The sequence below is a fragment of the Pteropus alecto genome, unplaced genomic scaffold (genome assembly GCF_000325575.1).
Source record: "Pteropus alecto unplaced genomic scaffold, ASM32557v1 scaffold8, whole genome shotgun sequence".
Taxonomy (NCBI): Eukaryota; Metazoa; Chordata; class Mammalia; order Chiroptera; family Pteropodidae; genus Pteropus; species Pteropus alecto.
The window spans coordinates 13,638,135-13,656,229 of record NW_006494609.1 but is presented as its reverse complement, the minus strand read 5'-3'; the positions used below and the strand labels follow the sequence as shown (position 1 = coordinate 13,656,229).

At 42.9% G+C, this 18,095-nt stretch overlaps 1 protein-coding gene across 4 annotated transcripts in view; it reads left to right on the top strand.

The window, feature by feature from the left end:
* The window catches only part of FOXN3 (forkhead box N3), a 257,286-nt gene that overhangs the window by 92,963 nt on the left and 146,228 nt on the right, over positions 1 to 18,095 (top strand). For all 4 annotated transcript variants that reach the window (XM_025041993.1, XM_025041992.1, XM_025041994.1 and 1 more), the window contains exon 3: positions 8,303 to 8,439. In XM_025041993.1, the coding sequence (XP_024897761.1) occupies positions 8,303 to 8,439 (137 nt within the window). The remainder of the gene's footprint in view (positions 1 to 8,302; positions 8,440 to 18,095) is intronic.

The window sequence follows — 18,095 nt, the reverse complement described above, 5'->3', positions numbered from 1 at the left end:
GTCTTTCATTGGGGTATGACGTCACGGCCACTCGTTAGAAGGACTTTTTATTGTTCTCTCTGTTTTTTGTTTGTTTCCCTGGTATCACCCACCTTCTCTCGTGACTTCCTTTGACAGAGAGGAGAATTACATTCATTGCCTGACTTTTAGATGCTGGGCACGGTGTTAGGTGCGTTCTCGACGTCACGGTTTAGCCTAACGTGATGTGGAGAAGATGGTGCACAGGGGAAAAAACGGCCAGTGAGAGGGGACGTGCGGTTGATTCCTGGTGACGGTGCGGGGTAGCAGTGCAGACGAGACACGTATGGGTCTGTCTGTCGCTCGGAAGCATTTGTAGGGGCGTGGTCTAGAGTGTTCCCTGGGGAGGCCCTGGCATTGCTCTGGGCACATTTGCCTCTCACCGAAGGCCCAGGGAGCAAGAACTTAAGGGTGCGTGACTCTGGAGGTGGGCGAAGGGAGAAGAGGGTGCGGTGGGAACAGCCTCGAGAAGGCTGTGTGTTCCAGGTGGGGGCTGGAGGGCCGCCTCGAGCAGGGGATGGGGGCATTGTATGAGTCCACAGGAGGAGGTGGCCCATGTTTGCGCGTGTACGTGTGCGCGTGTGCTTGCCCTTGTGTGTGAGGTTTTAATACCTTCCTCCCCACAGCACTCATTTCTTCCCCCCTCTGTCGTCCTATAGCCTTTCGGCCAGCTTACGCAGTCACTTATAGTTGTTTATCGTTAGGCTGGAGGTTCTGCACCCTAAAAAATGGACCCATCCTTGTGTCATGGTGGCCTGCCCAGCATCTCATACTCTGTTGGCTCTCTGTAAGTGTTGTTAAATGACCTGCTTCGGTTTGTCTGGGGGCTGGTGACAGTTTAGTGGAAATGGGAGAACCTGAGCCCTGGACTGCCCCTCCTCCCACCCCATCACACCCCTCCACCAGCCCCCACTCTTCCTTCTTGGCCTTCTTTCTCCTTAACCCAGCTTAGACCCGAGGAGCCTGAACAGGAGCCAGTCCGCAAGAAAGGAGGAGCCAGCCTCAGGGAGCAGCGTGGGGGGGTGGGGCAGAAACAAGGTGGGACCAGCATGTAGGATGCTGCAGCAAGGCGCCCCCTGGGAGCTAAGTAGGTATCTATAGTGAAACAAACCTAGCTGCTCCCAGAAGACTAAGCCTGCCTTCCAGATCCTGGGAAAACCTGTGTATCGCCCAGAAAGGCAAACCTGGGACCACCTGTCTATAAATAAAGCTGCAAGTGTCTTTCGGTGCTGAATGAGGGGACCTTATCAGATCCAGTTTCCAGTGTGAACCCACAGATCCTCAAGAGAGCAGAACAGTGGCCTCCGAGGCCTAGCCCTCCCTGCTAGGGGGACCCTTCTCCAAGGCTGGCTCCTTCTGTCCATTCCAGCTTGTCCACCCCATCCTGTTCTCTCCCTGGGCTCTTCTTCACCCTGTGGAGGTGTCGGTGCTGAATGAGGGGACCTTATCAGATCCAGTTTCCAGTGTGAACCCACAGATCCTCAAGAGAGCAGAACAGTGGCCTCCGAGGCCTAGCCCTCCCTGCTAGGGGGACCCTTCTCCAAGGCTGGCTCCTTCTGTCCATTCCAGCTTGTCCACCCCATCCTGTTCTCTCCCTGGGCTCCTCTTCACCCTGTGGCCTTTTCACTAAAGGAAGGAGGTGGCAGGTTGTAAGCCCTTAAGGCCAGGGACCACAGGGTCCTGGGAACCCAGGGGACCCCGATGCCAGAAGTGACTCCAAGCAAGCTCTTCCTCAAAGTCCCTTATCCCTCCCGTCATCCCTCAAGTGACCAAGTCTTGCTTCATTCTGTTGTTAACCTTCCATCTCCTCCATCAGTGCATCTGATACAAAATGCTTCCTTTGGACCATGGAAAGTACCCGTCAGGCAATGGAAAACAAATAGCCACGTGTGGTTCTCTCCCTCTCTCTTTCAATCTCTAATGAAATTTACATCATTTTGCAATTCGACAAATACCTGTTCCATCAGGTCACGGCCTGGATTTTTTGGAGCTTGGTGTCAAGGAAAGCTGTCTATTTAATATTTTTATCATCAAATTAAGGACAGCGGTATTTGTTGAACTTTTATCATGTGCCAAGCAGTATTATCCCCTTTAACCCTTGCAGCAGTCACGTGAAGCAGGTGTTATTACGTCCCTCCCATGTTACAGGTGAGGAAACTGGAGCTCAGAGCAGTAAGTGTCTTGCCCAAGGTCACACAGCTGGGAAATGGAAACAAGGTTTGGTCCCGGGTCTCTCTGTGTCCAACGTCTGTGCCAACCAAGGACGGGCCACCCTTTGAAAACTCAATAATGTGCTTCTCGTCGACTTCACAGACGCGTGGTACTAGCCCCAAACAGAAAACTGGCAGTGTTGGGAAGCTAGCAAGGAGGTGGAGAAATGTGGGCTCACGTATATAATTAATCTATGGTAACAGTCTCAAAGCAAAGAGTTATGAGCCTGTGGAGTGATTTAGTCTGACCCCTGAATTCACGGATGAGGGAAAAGACTCAAGAGGAAGAGTGAGCTGCACACGCACAGTGGTTTCCGAAGGCAGTGATGTTAGGTACAGCTCGACAAATAACATAGTCTTATTACCGATGGGCTTACTTATTCCAGTCTGTGTCCACACTTCCTCCCTCCCCCCAGTCCTTTGTGTGTCCCTCTTTCCTGCCGTGGTGCACTTGACTTGGCTCATCAGCACCCACTTCCTAACCTCACAGGATGCAGTCCACCTTTCCTAGCCCCCAAAGACCCCTTACCCGGTTTTAAGTTCTCAAAACTATAGAAGCGCTGGGTCTGAACCTTGGGTTCAAGTGCAGGAGCTGTAGGGCAGAGGTGGGTAACGATGGACGGACCATGGTTTTGTAAGTAAAGTTTTGTGGAAGCGCAGCCACATCTGTTCATTTACATCTGCGGTTGCTTTTGTGCTGGAGCAGAGACCATGTGGCCCACAGTCTAAAATATTCACTCTGACCCTTTAAGAAAAAGTTTACGAAGCCCCGCTGTAGAACGGCCAGTTGACGTTAAACGTCTAAAGCCAAACCACCTCAGATCTACCTTTTTCCATTCATGAGCTTTTGCTGTAAAGGTCTGGGTCACTGACGGAAGGGCGGGGTGGTGTGTGTCCAGCAGGTTTCCAGGTTCCTCGATCAGTAGTTCTTGATACATAAACATCTCAAAGGTCGTGTGTTCCAGTGAGCACTGGAGTTTCCCCTTCTCACAATCTTTGACTGGGTTTGTTGCACAAACCAAACCGTTATTTTTTGTTTACCTGCCACTTCGGATCCATCGCCAGGTCCGGTTGGTTTTCCAAAGTGCATCCTGACGCTGCCCTCCTTTCCCCACTGCTGCCACCGGGTCACCTCAGGCCTGGACTACGGTGTCAGCTCAAAACTGGGCTTTGCACCTATGTCCTCGTGCTGCTTGCAGTCCATTTACTCCTCACCCGGTGGCAAGTTTCTTCTAACTCATTACTCTGTTTTCTTCACAGAAGGCATTACAGTCTGTCACGATCTTGCATATTTTTTTCTTTACTTATTTACTGTCTTCTTCCCCCTCTAGAATCCAAGCTTCAAGAGAGCAGTCCCCTTTTGTACTGTTTCACGTTCACTAATGTACCCCCCGTGGTGCCTGGCATGTCCTGGGTACCACATGGATGAGGGGATGGACGAGGGTGGATATGGTGTTGGAAACACCCTCAGAAATGGCATATCAGAAACATCAAGAGGGGTCGTTTCAAATTCTCCAAGAACACATTTCCAGCTCTCTCCTCCATTGTGATGTGGGTCCTGCCTCATTATCCCCCTCCCCCAAGTTCAGCCCCTCCCCCGCACTGGATGGCCCCTATTACTGCTGGAAATGGGCCTATCCCTCAGAAGTGATGAGAAGGAAAACAGAAATGTAAACCGTTGTCCCAGACCAGTGTTTACCACACTTTCCGGACCCAGACTTCTAGTAAGAAGTGTTGTGTTACCTTTGTGATCCAGTATACACCTGTACACCTGTATACACACACACACACACACACACACACACACACTTCACAAAATACCATTTGCTACAGGTATTTTCTAGTCTATTCTCTGTGGTTCTATTCTGTTCCATTAAAACAATGCTAGTTGTGACCCAGTATACTGATTTCATGACCCACGCGTGTATCATAGCCCACAGTTAGTAAACAATGTTTAAAATGTGATGCTTATCCTCCAGCACTCACAACTTAGTGAAGAGACCCAAAAACGTAGAGACGTCAGGTGCAGTCAGGAGCTGTGAGAGCTGAGAGAGATTCAGGAGCTGCCAGAGACGGCCCCGGGGTCTAGACAGCTCAGGGAAAAAAAAGTTATCTGTAGAAGTTTGAGTTAAGATTTAATTTAGTTGTGTTCTTATCTCACTCTCTTTTTTTTTTAACCTTTCTCACTAATCAGTTTTTTCCTACAATACAATATAGGCTCTTGTCTTTTTTTTTTTCTTTTATGTACTGATTTTTTTTTTTATTGCTAACAGGGAGTTGTCTGTTATTCCTGAGGTGCTTTTTAATTAACAGCAATGAAAAAAAGCTTGGCCCCCTCCATACCTTTTTACTCATTTTCCCCTCTCCTTTTCACATTAGTTTTCTCAAACTGTGTGTGTATGGAAGATCTTCATTCATAGGCACATTTTTGATCTTAAAAAATATATTTTTTTAAGATGAAAATGTATGAAGGAGTGAAGATTTTTCTTCCCTTTTTATTTTGAATTTCTTAATATTTAATGGTACATGGACCTCACAGTTATTATAGTAAAAAAAAAAATCCATATTCTTTAAAGAAAATGCAGATATTTTTAAAAGCTCTGTTAAACATAATATATAACTATAATCAAATTAGACCCTTCTTTCCTGTGTTAGGAGCATTAAAAGTAATTTTTCCTGGCTTAGGAAAGTCAAGTATCTTCTTCTCTGTGTATTTCCATTTTAAAAGTTTTCAAGTCAGTTTTGTTTCCCTCCTCACTATTCTAAATCGTTGCAGGAAACGAAGCAGGATGCTTGCAAATAAAACGCAGTGCCAGGTGCTTTCCTGCTCTGACCACGCTCTGCCTAGCCTAGCCTTCTCCGCTGTCGGATTATTGCAGGGATTAAAGAGATTGATAATGTTTTCATGGGTGTGTCTTGAAGATTTCTATATTTTCGTTGATTCACTTTTGCTCTTTGGAAATGGTTAAGTACAAGATACTGAAACCCAATGGCAGTTCCAGACCTCTCTCACTGGAAAATGCAGGACCGATCAGGGTCGGAACCGTTGTGACCCAAAGCTTGGGCGGATGTCTGCAGTGAATGACTCTTGTGAATATGTGCTGACCGAGTTTGCAGTTAAACTTTAGCTTGATGATCACTGCGCAGAAGAAAACTGGGCAAAAGAAAACCTCTAGCAGCTAGGGTGTAAGTCAGAATTGGCTTCCTGAGCACAGGAGAATTTACAGTAAAGAGGACACGGAGTGAGGAGGACACAGGCAGATGTGGGGGGTGATGGAAATAAAGGGGAGTCTGAAAACAGAAAAGCCTCTTCAAGTCTAAGCCAGGACCAACAGCCCACGAGCAGAGTTTACTTCCCTCCTGGCTCACCACGGCAGCTTGCCGAAGGCCCCTCCCGGTGGGACTGTTGGAATTCCATGCCTGTTTTATGATGGACGGCTTTGGGGAAATCAGATTTGATTTAATAAAAGGCATTTTACAGCCAGCTTTGCTCTCTTTCTAATGTCAGAAAGGAGATGTTCATGACACTGCCTGTCGTTTATTGAGTACCTGTGGAGGCTGTCACTGTGCCACCCCTGGGCCTGGCACCAATCTCTGAGGGGTCTTTATTTTGCCAATGAGCAAGCCAAGACTTTCTGCGAGACCGTGATTTTCCCAGGCTGCACAGGAAATGTCTTGCTCCAGAACTTTTTGTTCTTACTGTAACTCCCCACCTGCCTCTTGCACCCAGATCACTTACCTTGTGAAATGTCCCCTTCAATCCTGTGGTTTTCCACTTAGTTTGTAAATAGTATTGTAATATAATAAATAAGGTACTTAGGTCAGGGTTGGGAGAAACCACAGTCTTGGCCTATTATTGTTTCTCTGTGAGGATCAATTGTCCTTTTTTTTTCTTTGTCATATTTTTTACTCCCTGTAAGATTAACCGACCCTACCCCAAAAGCCACCTTGATGAAAACAAAAGTCTTTAGGTTCCCAGGACTTAGATAAGCTCTTCGCAGAAGTGTTCAGGTTGTATGGGGCCCTAGCCCTCCAGGTAGCTTGGTTTGGGCCCTGTGTTTAAGTGGATCAGAGAGGCAGGTCTCACTGGGCTCTACAGGGAGCTCTGATGTGGTCAGGCCAGGACTCCCGTTGCTAAAGAGTTATGGACTTCTGTGGGTGTTTGTGCTTTGTTTTACAGCAGTGATCCCCAACTTTTTCTGCACCAGAGATGGTGCTCCTATAAGAATCTAATGCCTGATGATCTGAGGTGGAGCTGAGGCGGTGATGCCAGTGCTGGGGAGCAGCTGCAGCTGCAGATGAAGCTTCATTCGCCCAACGCTCACCTCCTACTGTACGGCCTGGTTCCTAAACGGGCCACAGAGACTGGTACCAGTCTGCAGCCCAGGGGTTGAGGACCCCTGTTTTGCATTATCCAGATTTGGCAGTTACGGTCTACTTTTTCCTCCCTTACACCTCTCCACCCCTAGCTTTTGGCTTTCTTCTGAAAAGCATGCTGAGTGTTTTTTCCCAAAGCAAAGAACGGAGGGTCCTCGGCAGATCATTTGGTGGCCTGCCTGCTTTACTCAGAAAGTCTCATCAGTTCTCCCGAACTATTCTGGGCTTGAAAATGGATACATGAAAGGAAAGCTATATGCGGATATTGAGTTTTCTGAAGTTGGTATCTTTCACATCTTTAAACAGTGCGGTGATTAAACTGGGAACTTTGGTGTTTAGCTGAGGCAGGTCAGCCTGACTGGGACTTGTGTTTGGGGTCAGGCCTGTGCCTGGGAATGGGTGACTGGGGTGTGGGGGCCCCAGCCCCCTGACCTTGGTTTTGAACAATTCCCTGTTCTCAGTGCACCAGAAAGAGTTAATTCCAGTTACACAGCTTGCTGATGTTATTGATAGTAAAGAATTATACTGTGTTCTGTAAATAAGTTTGTTAAGTAAATTTTTTGGTGAACCGATAACTATAATACACATTTTTAAAAGCTTCTTTAAAGATTTTAGGAATCACTTATTTTTAGTACTTTCTTTCTACGAGATTTTCATTCCCCCCTATAATAGTTAAGCAATTTTCTTGTTTGCTTTCTAAATCTTTCTGTAAAAGAGTAGTTCTGAAAATAGGAATCTGTTGGCTGGAAGCATGGGTGGGCACAGGTTTATGTAATTTGACTTCTCTCTAAATCAGTAAATATTTTACATATGACCTTATCAAACAGCTTGGGCACGTTCTGTCACTTGAAAGTGCTCAAAGCAGGACTGACCATCAGCTTTCTGCAGTTCCACTGGGTTTCACAGGAAGGACTTAACTTTTTTTTTTTTTTTTAACAAAATGCTGTCCACATACCAAAAAGCTTCCAGCTGAAAGTGGGCTTCAGCAAGTCTTCCTCATTCCATGGAACTGGGTTTATAAAATTTGCATTTTACATTTGACATCTGAAGATTCAACTCATTTAGGCTTGTAGCTGAGTACTCTGAACTGAGGAATCCAAAAAATAAATGCTGAATTTTGGCATAGGTTTACCACTGCTGCCTGAGTTCTTTTGTTTCTTTGGGGAAGGTAATTACAGAATTCTATTTGAAGCTTGAATGTTATACTTTTGTAAGTAAGAAAAAAGAAGTGGAAAACTTTTCTGATTTTTATAAAGTAGTACCAGTGTAATATGGTTTAAAAATGGAACTCTTGGATTTTTAAAGCAGTGATGGAATATTTCCTTTCATTGTTTGAAATCTGACAAATTAATTAATTTTTAGAAGAGAGTACATGTTCTTCAAAGTTGACACTGAAAAATAATAAATCTAAGTTTTTTGGTCATTAGGATATGAAAATTGCAACATTATTGTATTAGCATCACCTAGTAATAACATGTTCCTTTTATCTGTCAGACTTAATACGAAAAAAGCTAAAGTGCATTTTATGGTATTTTGTTGTCCGAGTACAATATTTATTACAAGATTTAAGGCTGGCAAACAACAAATAATTGAGTCTTTTAACAGTAAGTAGCTATGATAATAACTGTATATCTACTCAATGAAAAATACTTGATGTTTCTGTATTAATCACTTTTGTTTTTTAATTTTCTTTGCAGAGTATTGGGAAAGGGTCATTGTGGTGCATAGACCCAGAGTATAGACAAAATCTAATTCAGGCTTTGAAAAAGACACCTTATCACCCGTACCCACACGTGTTCAGTACACCTCCCGCCTCTCCTCAGCCATATCAAAGGTAAGCAGTTTGGACTTCCTTTTTTTGTGTGTGTCTACTGAAGTTGCCTTATTTTGACAGAGACAGGCACTGAAACTAATTTAATAGGCTGTATGATTTTAAAAATAACTAGGTAAGAGAAGGAAGTTAAGTATTATTTGAGGTATATTCATTGTTAGATTTCTTACAAACTTACCACGTTTGCTGCTTCGGAGGCATGTGGTTCCAGAAGACTTCATGGAGGGCAGAAGCGTTGACAAAGAAAAGCTGACAGCTTTAGCATCTCAGTGTGTCACCATCTGTTGGAAAAGAAGTACAGAAATGAGTCTCGTAAGCGATTCTGTCTTCCCGTTGTCTGACCAGGAGTCTACAGGTGTGCCCTGAAAAACTCACCCAGTTGTTGTCATTCTGGTCGCCATGTGCACGGTGCTCCTGAGTGATCATTTTGTTGTGGTTACTTGGTGTTTGCCTTTTCAAGGAGAACAGAGAACAGTGGAGACTTTTATTTCCCCTCATATGCCCATTGGTTTTGAGGCAGGGAGGTCTTGGGTCATGCGTACCGTTTTTACAAAGATGTAAATGGAGGGGAGGATGTGTAGCTTGTCACTTTTTAAAAAGTGTTATTAATGTTAGAGCCCCCCCAAATATAGTCACATAGCACAGAACCAAATTTTAAAATTGATCTTATCTTACACAGTACTTGGCTTTGGCATATATCCCTCAACCTTCCAAAAAATTTTTCTTTTACTATATAGAAATGTTTCTATTGTAACCACCGAGTTAAGAGAAATTAACCTTGGATTATGAGCTTATGTCAACGAGGAATGGCATGAATTCATAGGTTTCAGTAGTTTTACAGGCCTCTGCTTTGCAGAGTCTTTCTCTAGTCCTGTGTTCTACAGAAAGGGGCGCAACGTGATCCTCTGCAACAGCATTAATGAAGTTCTTGTGCATCTCAGTTGAGAAGCATTCCATCACAGGCCCCAGACAATCAGTCTTCAGCAAAAGACGGGAAGGAACAGCTGGGCTCTCTGAGAAGACTGCTGTATGTCTGCCTTCGCTAGGCGATTAGCGTGATGGTAGCCATGGCAACTGGAGCGTCTCCATAGCAACGCGTAGCCGAGACAGGTGCAGTTGCATCACAAGACTGTTTGTTGCCTGGCAAAAGGACAGGCCATTAGTACTGAGATATACGCTGTTGCCTTAGAAACAAATCACCCTACATAGCAACTACAGTTGGCTTGAAAGATTTTGGGGGAAAAAGAAAGGTTGTAGCAGCTTTTGTCTCTGTTCATAAAAATCAGTGGAAGCATACTTTATTGGAAATGACAACTTGAGGTCATAATAGCTGTAGGAGAGAAGACGGGATTTTCCAAAGCAACCCAGCCAACATTGTAGAAATATCCAGAAGGATAGAGCCATATACTTGGTTTTCTTCTTGTGGCTGTGGCCGTTCCTCAAATGGAAGGGACTGGGACTGGAGTGGAGCACTGCTGGTATATACAGAGTTGGTGGGGGAGGAGAAGCTCCTGGTTATTGGAATATTTCCCAGATCCTCTTGTTCCTTTGTCGTTCTACTCCCCCACCCTGCAGACCCCGCAGAACACCGTTCACTTTCCTCCCCAGTTCGTACCTCGGAAGTATTTCATATCCTTTTGCTTCTGGGAAGTTAATGTAAGTTTATTCGCCAGGTCATCTCATTGGTTCATTTTAGACCAGTATTTTGTTGCCAAGCGTGACCCCAAGGGAAACGCAGTCGTTATTTAATAATTTGAAGGATTATAGCAGAGCAGGGGAATGCACACTCAGGCGAGAGTCTTTCTGAGCTGTCCTAAGCTTAATGACTACATTTGATTTTTTAATATAGGCATAAAAATGCAGACAAATCTGACTTTTTGTAATGAAAATAATTTCCAAATGAATACTTCAGATCCATACTTCAGATCCTGTACTATCGCCTCCTGTTCCTTTTTTCCCAGTTGACTGAGGGGAAAAATGTTTCCGTATTTACCCATGCGGGTGCTCAGATTTCACCTCCGTAAAGGTCACTGGATGTGGAGTGAGGTGACATATCAGATTCTAGCCTGCCTCTTCCATATCTTAACTCTGTGAGAACAAGTCACTTTGTCTTTCCCGGGGACTGTAATCCTTTCACCTAAAGGCTACAGGTACCAAGTACTGGCTGATTGTACAGTATTTATATGGTTTATAATGTTATGATGTTCAGCTCCCATTCTAAGCCGTCGGTCCACTTGCTAACACTACTTGGGGAAGTATGAAGTGAGACGAAGCGAGAAAGCGAATCATTAGATGGGGACCAGAAATGCTGACTCGACGTTATCTGGATGGATCCCCTGTGATGTAGGGAATCACCTGTCAGCGCCTTGCAGGGTTGCTGTGTGGGGCACCTGGGAAGTGCTTGGCTTTCATGGAGCTGGTACTTAGCATGTTGAAGATGGCGATTATACGCGATGGGTGGTTATTGCTAGTACTTGCAGGTGTGCTTGGCAAGCTGCAGGTGGCTGAAAACTGCAGAGGAAATGGGGCATCTGAAAACCCTGTCCTCGTCCAGTAAAATACTAAGTATTGTGGCTTATAGACGCGTGCCTCTGTTTTCCAGTGTACTCTTTGGATGTTTGTTAGAATGTTACCCTATACCTGCTTCTTTGGATACCACATTCGTTTTTAATTGAAATGCAGAGCTCAGTGACATTAGCCCTTTATTATATTGCCATAGCAAAGCAACTGTTGAGTGACTTAAAACAACAGAAATTCATTTTCTCCCATTTCTGGAGGCTAGAAGTCCAAGATCAAGGAGTCTGCAGGGTTGGTTCCTTCTGAGGCTGTCACCTAGCTCTTACCTAGCTTCTAGTGATTTGCTGGCATTTGGGGGGCATTCCTTGGCTTGTGGAAGCATCACCCCAATCTTCACATGGTGTTCGCCTGGTGTGCCGTCTGTGTCTAAATGTCTCCTTTTTGTAAAGATACTAATCATATTGGACTAAATGGCCCACCGTACTCTAGTACGACCTCATTTTAACTAATACATCTCCAATGACTATTTCAAATAAGGTCAAATCTCAGGTACTGGTGGCCAGGAGTTTAACATGAATTGGAGGGGGAGGGCACAGTTTTTTCTGTAACGGTCCTTTTTTTCTTAAGTAAGGCACTTTTGCTGATAAATATGGAGAAGAAAGTGAGGAAGTATTCAAAATACAAAATGATGGGGTATGTCAAAGTGACACCAGAGCTAACCTGGAATTGCTCCCAGTGGCCAAAGCTGAGGCTATTTGAACAACAAAATAAATAACAATAGTATTGGGTTATAACCCAAAATAAATAAAAACTAAATATCCATGAGTTCACACTGTTATAAGTAAATGATTGAATAAACGGATGTAGAGACAAATTTCCCATACAGAAGAATTTCAAAACGATTTATGTAGATACTTCTCCACTCTAGGAGATGAGGCTTAACTCCCCACTCCCTGAGTGGCTGCACTCAGTGACTTACTTCTAAAGACTAGAGTATGGAAAAGAAAGTTTATAGTGGAAGAACCTGGCAATTACTAACTACCTCGACCAGGTAATCAAAACTAAATAACATCCTCCATGTGGAGTTGACAGCACGTACCTTTGATATGGTGTCATGAAATTGACACTTCACCCCTGTCATCTCCCCCACCCTCCCAAATCCATAACTCCAGTGTCTCAGGGGAAAAACATTAGACAGTAGTTTTGTCTTCAAGGGGGGACGTTCTACAGAATACCTGACCAGCACTTTTCAAAGCTGTCAAGGTCATCAAAAACAAGAAAAGTCTGAGAAACTGTTACAGACAGAGGAGGCTTGGGAGACATGATGGACTAAATGGGTAATATGAGATCCTGGATGAGTTCCTGGAACAGAAAAAGGACATTAGGGAAAAACTAGTGAAATATGAATAAACTGCGCAGTTTAGTTAATAGTAATGTACCAAGGTTGGTTCCTTAGTTGTGACAAATGTACTATAGTAATGTAAGATTTTAGTACTATAGTAATGTAGTTTTGAGCAAAGGGTAAATGGGGATACTCAGTGCGCTCTTTGTAACTGCTGTTTAAAAAAAAGCAGACTAGTTGAGTTTTCTATTTTATCAAATTTAAATATTCAAGTCATTTTTGGTGTAATGGAAAGTAAAATCGTTGCATCGCTGAGCAGTTGTCTGACCTCGTTTAGTGTCCGTCTCTATCTTCGTTATAATACATCTGCAGGGCTGATTGCAAGGAGCTCTCTTGCTTTTACCTAATTCCCTGTAGGATCTGCTGAGCTGCACAAGGGGCATCACTATATGGATATTACCGTTCTTGGAGCTTTATTTTTGTGACATGGCACTCAGTTGTGCTTTGTAGACTCCCTGTGGCCGCAAAGAGACTCGGGCTGACCATGCCCAATCCACTTCCTATAGGACTCAACCTTTGCCAGCCTGGCCTTCAGACTCTTGAAAGAGGAGAGAGGATGGTATATTTGGTTTCTTGTCCATACCCCTTCAGAAAAGTCCTGTTATTTGTCTTAATGGTTATCTTGCATGAGTCCATCCCTCCTCGATGTGGAATTTCTCATTAAAGGGTATGCATATTTTAATGCTTTTGATACAGAGATTGGCAAATTGCCTTCCAATATTATACCCTGTTCCAATCCATACTCCCACCAACATTTTAGGAAGTTCTCATTTTCTAACCTTTCTCCATGTCTGATGGCTAAATAAACAGACGGTTCTTTCCCCAGTGGGTGATTTTTTTGCATGTGTGATTTTGATACTGTATAGTGAGGGCATTTAAGCCTTACAGTATTAGATTAATGCCCTGTAAATAGCAGATGTCCCATAATTGTGTTTATGACATCAGATTGTTTTCAAAAAATTATGTGTATGGATCCTGTGTAATATCTTTTCTGGTATAGGCACCAGTCCAAAGTCACTTTTGCAGAAAAAGCATTTTAATCATCTCTCACCATAGGTGGGAATAGATTTTACGATTAATTAAGCAGTATGGTTTATAGAGAGTTTTCTGGATGATCAGTTTTCAGAAAAGGGAGGTTTAATAAAATATACCTAATTTGAAAGCCAGAACAATTTTGCGCTTCTTTGGTAAATCCAGAAAATTCTCAGCGTCTTATGAGCCTCTGGTCTGTGTGATGGGTCACCCACGGTTGTGCTTAGATGAACATAAACCCTGTTTGAGGGGACTTTTGTTCCCCAGTGCGTCTTCCATTTGTTGTTTCATTATCTTCACCCTAAAAATAATGACAGCATATTTTATATTTTGTGTAAAGTATTGTAGCCCTTACACATACAAAGCTAGAAGAATTCACAAGACTATTAATTGGATGTTCTAGGTCTAAAGATTTATTTCTTGTATGACTTTAAAGTTTGCAGAGTCAGACATTTTAAGAAAGTTTCTGTTGCTCTTGCTTATTTTTTTTTTTTTTAACTTATCATTTAGCTCTTTACATTTTTGTTTCTTTGGAGCAATCTAATGGGCCACCAAAAAAATACAGCCTTTCCAAAGATTCAACCTTTCACATATTGAGAGTCTTAACGAAAATGGCTGATTTTGGTGCTGATTTGGCCAAAGGTTTTATTTTATCCTGCTTGCTGCCATGTTCATGTGCTTTGAGCTTATTCTTTATGATTTCTTTTAAATGCCTACATAGCAGGGTAATTAATATTGCTAAGGATGTAGAAATTGTACAGAGTGGTCAGTATATATTCGAATTAATGAAATCATCAGCGATTCCTCACTGGGTAAGTAAGTCGTGGCTGAAGGAGTGAGCTGGTAATGTCAGATGGGAGATTGTATTGGGAGGAGGTAGGGAAGGTGAGGCGTTTGGGGAGCTCATCCTTTTAGACAATTAGAAGATTAGAAAATCCTCAGAATGTTAAGCTTGTTAATATAACGATGTTAATTCCCCCACTGAAATGCTGGATTTGCACACAGCGAGGAATTCTTTGCTTGGATAGCATCCAGTAATTTTTTAACTTATAAGACATCTTTCATTCCAGTTACTCAGAGAGTGGTGTTATGCATTTAATAGTTGGCAGAAGAACTGGAAGCCACAATAAAATCAGTTTTAACTTGCGCCGAAGAAGTTAAATTGTTAGATTGTTGTGTCAGTCACTGCAAGTTTTCATTTAGTCAGGCCCGCAGAAAGAAAGAATGTGAGGATTTCAATTAGTTGCATTATTATTACACCTTATATTTACTTATAAACAACATATTCAATGGAACCATAGTTTTTAAAATTCTCCTCGTATTCGATACTCTTTTGTAAGTTTAATTGAAAAGGGTGAGATATTAGGTATTTTGAAAGAGCGTGCTTAAAATGCAAATTTCTGTTAGAGTAATTTTTTAAAGAATGTTAACGTAAAAAATCCATATAAAGCCTACACTGTGCTACATATGTAGAGGGAATGTGCTACATTAATGTGGTAAAATGGATATGGGATTGGGTGGCATGATTTTCTAATAATAGTCCTTGCAGATTTAAACTTAATTTTGTTAAAAGACTGGAGAAGACATAATAGAAAAGGCTTAAAATTGTAGGAGGCCACTCATATATAAAAACAATGGTCATTCACAGTGTGAGGTTTAAAATTCCATTCATTGAAAAAGCCTTTTAAGAGAAAGAATAAAAATCCACTAGTTGGCTGTAATTTTATTTGCATATCAAATCATATTATCTGTTGACTTCCGTTATATTTTCTGAGTTGGTCTCACAGTATTTTTGATCTCAGCATTTTGTCTTCAGTATAGTGTTCATTGTACATTTCATTCTCATTTAATCCTGCATTATTTTATTTAAATGGAAAACAGCCCCTGTTGTCTTTGAGGACTTAGGTAGTAGGCATATGTCGCATGAATATTTTGCCCAGTTATCCAATTTCGTTGTTTTCACACTCACTTTGAAAGGTGAATGTTTAAGCAGCTGGGCTGATTATATCTGTTTTACTCAGGTGCTGAGTAAAACTCATGGCTGAGAGAGCCCCTCCAGACTCTCGGGGTACCCTCAGCCCCTGGTTTGTACTCTGATTGCAGAAGCGTTAGGATCTCTTCACATCTACTACTGACAGGTTTCTGTTGCTCTGACTCCCCAGACGATGGACAACAAGGAGCGTGTGTGTCCCTGATTCCTGGTTAGAAAGTTGAAGTGTTGATGGACTCAGTAGGAATCTGGGGTCTTCGCCTGTTTGCTTCTCCAGATAGCCAGTGGAGGAACTGGCAGGTGCCTGGTCAGAGCCTCTTAGATGTTGTTAGAGCTGGGGAAATGTCTGCAAGCTGGGGCTGACCTGTGTTGTGCGGTACCAAACCCCTCACCCTCTCGGGGCGGAGATATTGATCTACGCGTTAGAAGTATGAAAGAACTGTCAAAAATGCATGGAATCAACGATATGCAGTATGAAAACAACAGGCAGCCTGTTTTTTGTTTTGCAGTGGTGTAAATAGGCATTTTTTTAAAATCACAACAGAAACTAAAAACCTATCACTGCCATGTCTAAGCTTCCATTTCTTCAATTTCTGGTTACATGAAATGCTTTTGGATTTTACAGATTAAAAGGTGAGGTGTATGCGTTAACTACAGATGTAATACAGTTAGATTGGACAGTGGAACCCATCATTCATAAAGATTTGAGGAAGATAGAATGGGGGGTAGCATTAGTTTATTATAAGCATGACGGTAGTGAATTAGATTGGTCAAAAGGTAATCTAAGGTAATATTAATAAGAGATAAGTATTTGAACGAGTGATTGGTCTCAGTAATTCCCACTTTCAGTGTGGATCAGTCTTCACTAGGAAATTTCTATACAGATGGGAGGGACACTTTGAGATAATGAAGAAAGCTATCAGGCTGACTAGGGGATCTGTGTGTCACTCCTGAAGAGCTGGGAAAGTGTAACTTGGAGAAGAACATCTTCAGAAGGTCAGCCTGCCAGCCATCAGCTAGGAGGGATTTAGATCTAATGGGTAGAAGGAAAGAAAGATTTGAGCTTAGTTAAACAAAGGTCTAACAGAACAGCATCAAATACTATGCCAGAGACATAACAGGAGCTGGGTAAGTGCTTGGGTTAATGGGTGAATAAGCTACTCTTGAGGATGCTGGTCAAGTCCAGACAACCAGCTGCCAAGATCCTTCGAAGGTATTTCATTTTTGCGGAGAGAATTGCAAGGTTCGATCTCTTCCAACTCTTGAGATCTTCTAAGTCTGTTGAGTTGCAACAACAGTAGAATGATGGGCTGTCACTCTGTAAATGGTGTTTGTCGTTCTCCAAGCCCATGGTGTAGGTTGGAAACGAAACATTAGGGAAAATACGCATGGCTTTGTCGCTCAGAAATGAAAGGTCAGATTCTTCTCTCGAAATTGTTAAGTCCAGATTTCGAGACTGTGACGGGACTAATTTAGTTACTCTTCATTTTGTGCCATCCAGCTTTTTGATTCATGCCCTGTAATTACCTCTCTTGTTTTAGTGACACTTCTCTGAATTTCCTTCCGTGTGAATAAAATTATCACTGCCGTGTTTTGCCAAGCAGAAGATCATTTCCAAAAGCTGTCCATCAGATCACCCAGACCCTCCCCCTATTGTTTATCCACTGAATTAATGAGAGCAATACCCACCCTTTGTATAAATCTCCATGGGAGAGCCAAACGGGTGTCCTGGTTCTGTAGAATCACATGTTTTTGGCCGGAGTCTCTGATCGCATTTTTAACCTTTTGTTTTTCTTAACGTGAGGTTCATGTCACATTAGTTGTCAAACCATCTTTGAGACCCTGCCATATATATGAAAGTTTTGGAGTGTGAGAATCATCAGAAATTCCACATTAATTGCTAACTTCTGATTTTTAAGTCATCTGGAAGAAAACATCTAGAAACCATTTAGGTACATTTTTAAATCCTTATCTTTTTAGATTGAGTTGCTTAATCACAATAGTCCAAGTTGAGACGTGTTCACTGTGTGTTTAACTACTTTTGAATGGAAAGTTTGGGGTCAAAGTCTGTTTACCAGCTTGCTTATTGCACTCATATCTTTCTAACAAACTTAATCCGCCCCCCCACCACCGCACACTCCCCATCTAGTTTCACAAGAATAAAAGTGAATGGGGAAAAAAAAAACTATTCAGAAGAAAAATATTAAAGAATTTTAGCAGCTTTCTCTACCTTGTTCCCTCTTCCCTGTGCAACTGTAGGGCTTCTGGTGAAAGGATTTCTTTTTCTTTTTTAATACTCTAAGGAAAGCAGTTTCTTAGGATTTTTCTGCGTTAGAAATTGATACACACCCCCTTTTCTTTTCTGCTGGTAGAGAAACAGGCACATAGAGAGACACCCCTCCCCCCTTAAACTTTCCAGTGGAGTCGCCCACTGGAGGTGGGTGTTCCGGCTGCTTTGGTGAGTTCCTCAGACCCACAGGCCCCCTGCCCAGCCTTATGTCTGCCCATACTTGCTGTGGAGGGGGACCCCAGCTGGTCCAGCAGGCAGACGGATGGATACAGCAGCTGTGAAATCCTCAGGAGGAAGAGGCAAGTCTGGGGAAACGGTACGGAAGCATGACAAAGTTCTGAAGCTCTCAAGCTCTCAGTCCGGTGCTGGCTTCCCCAGCTCTCCCCGCCTCCCTCTCTGTCACAGTCCTGCCCCGATGTGGACCAGAA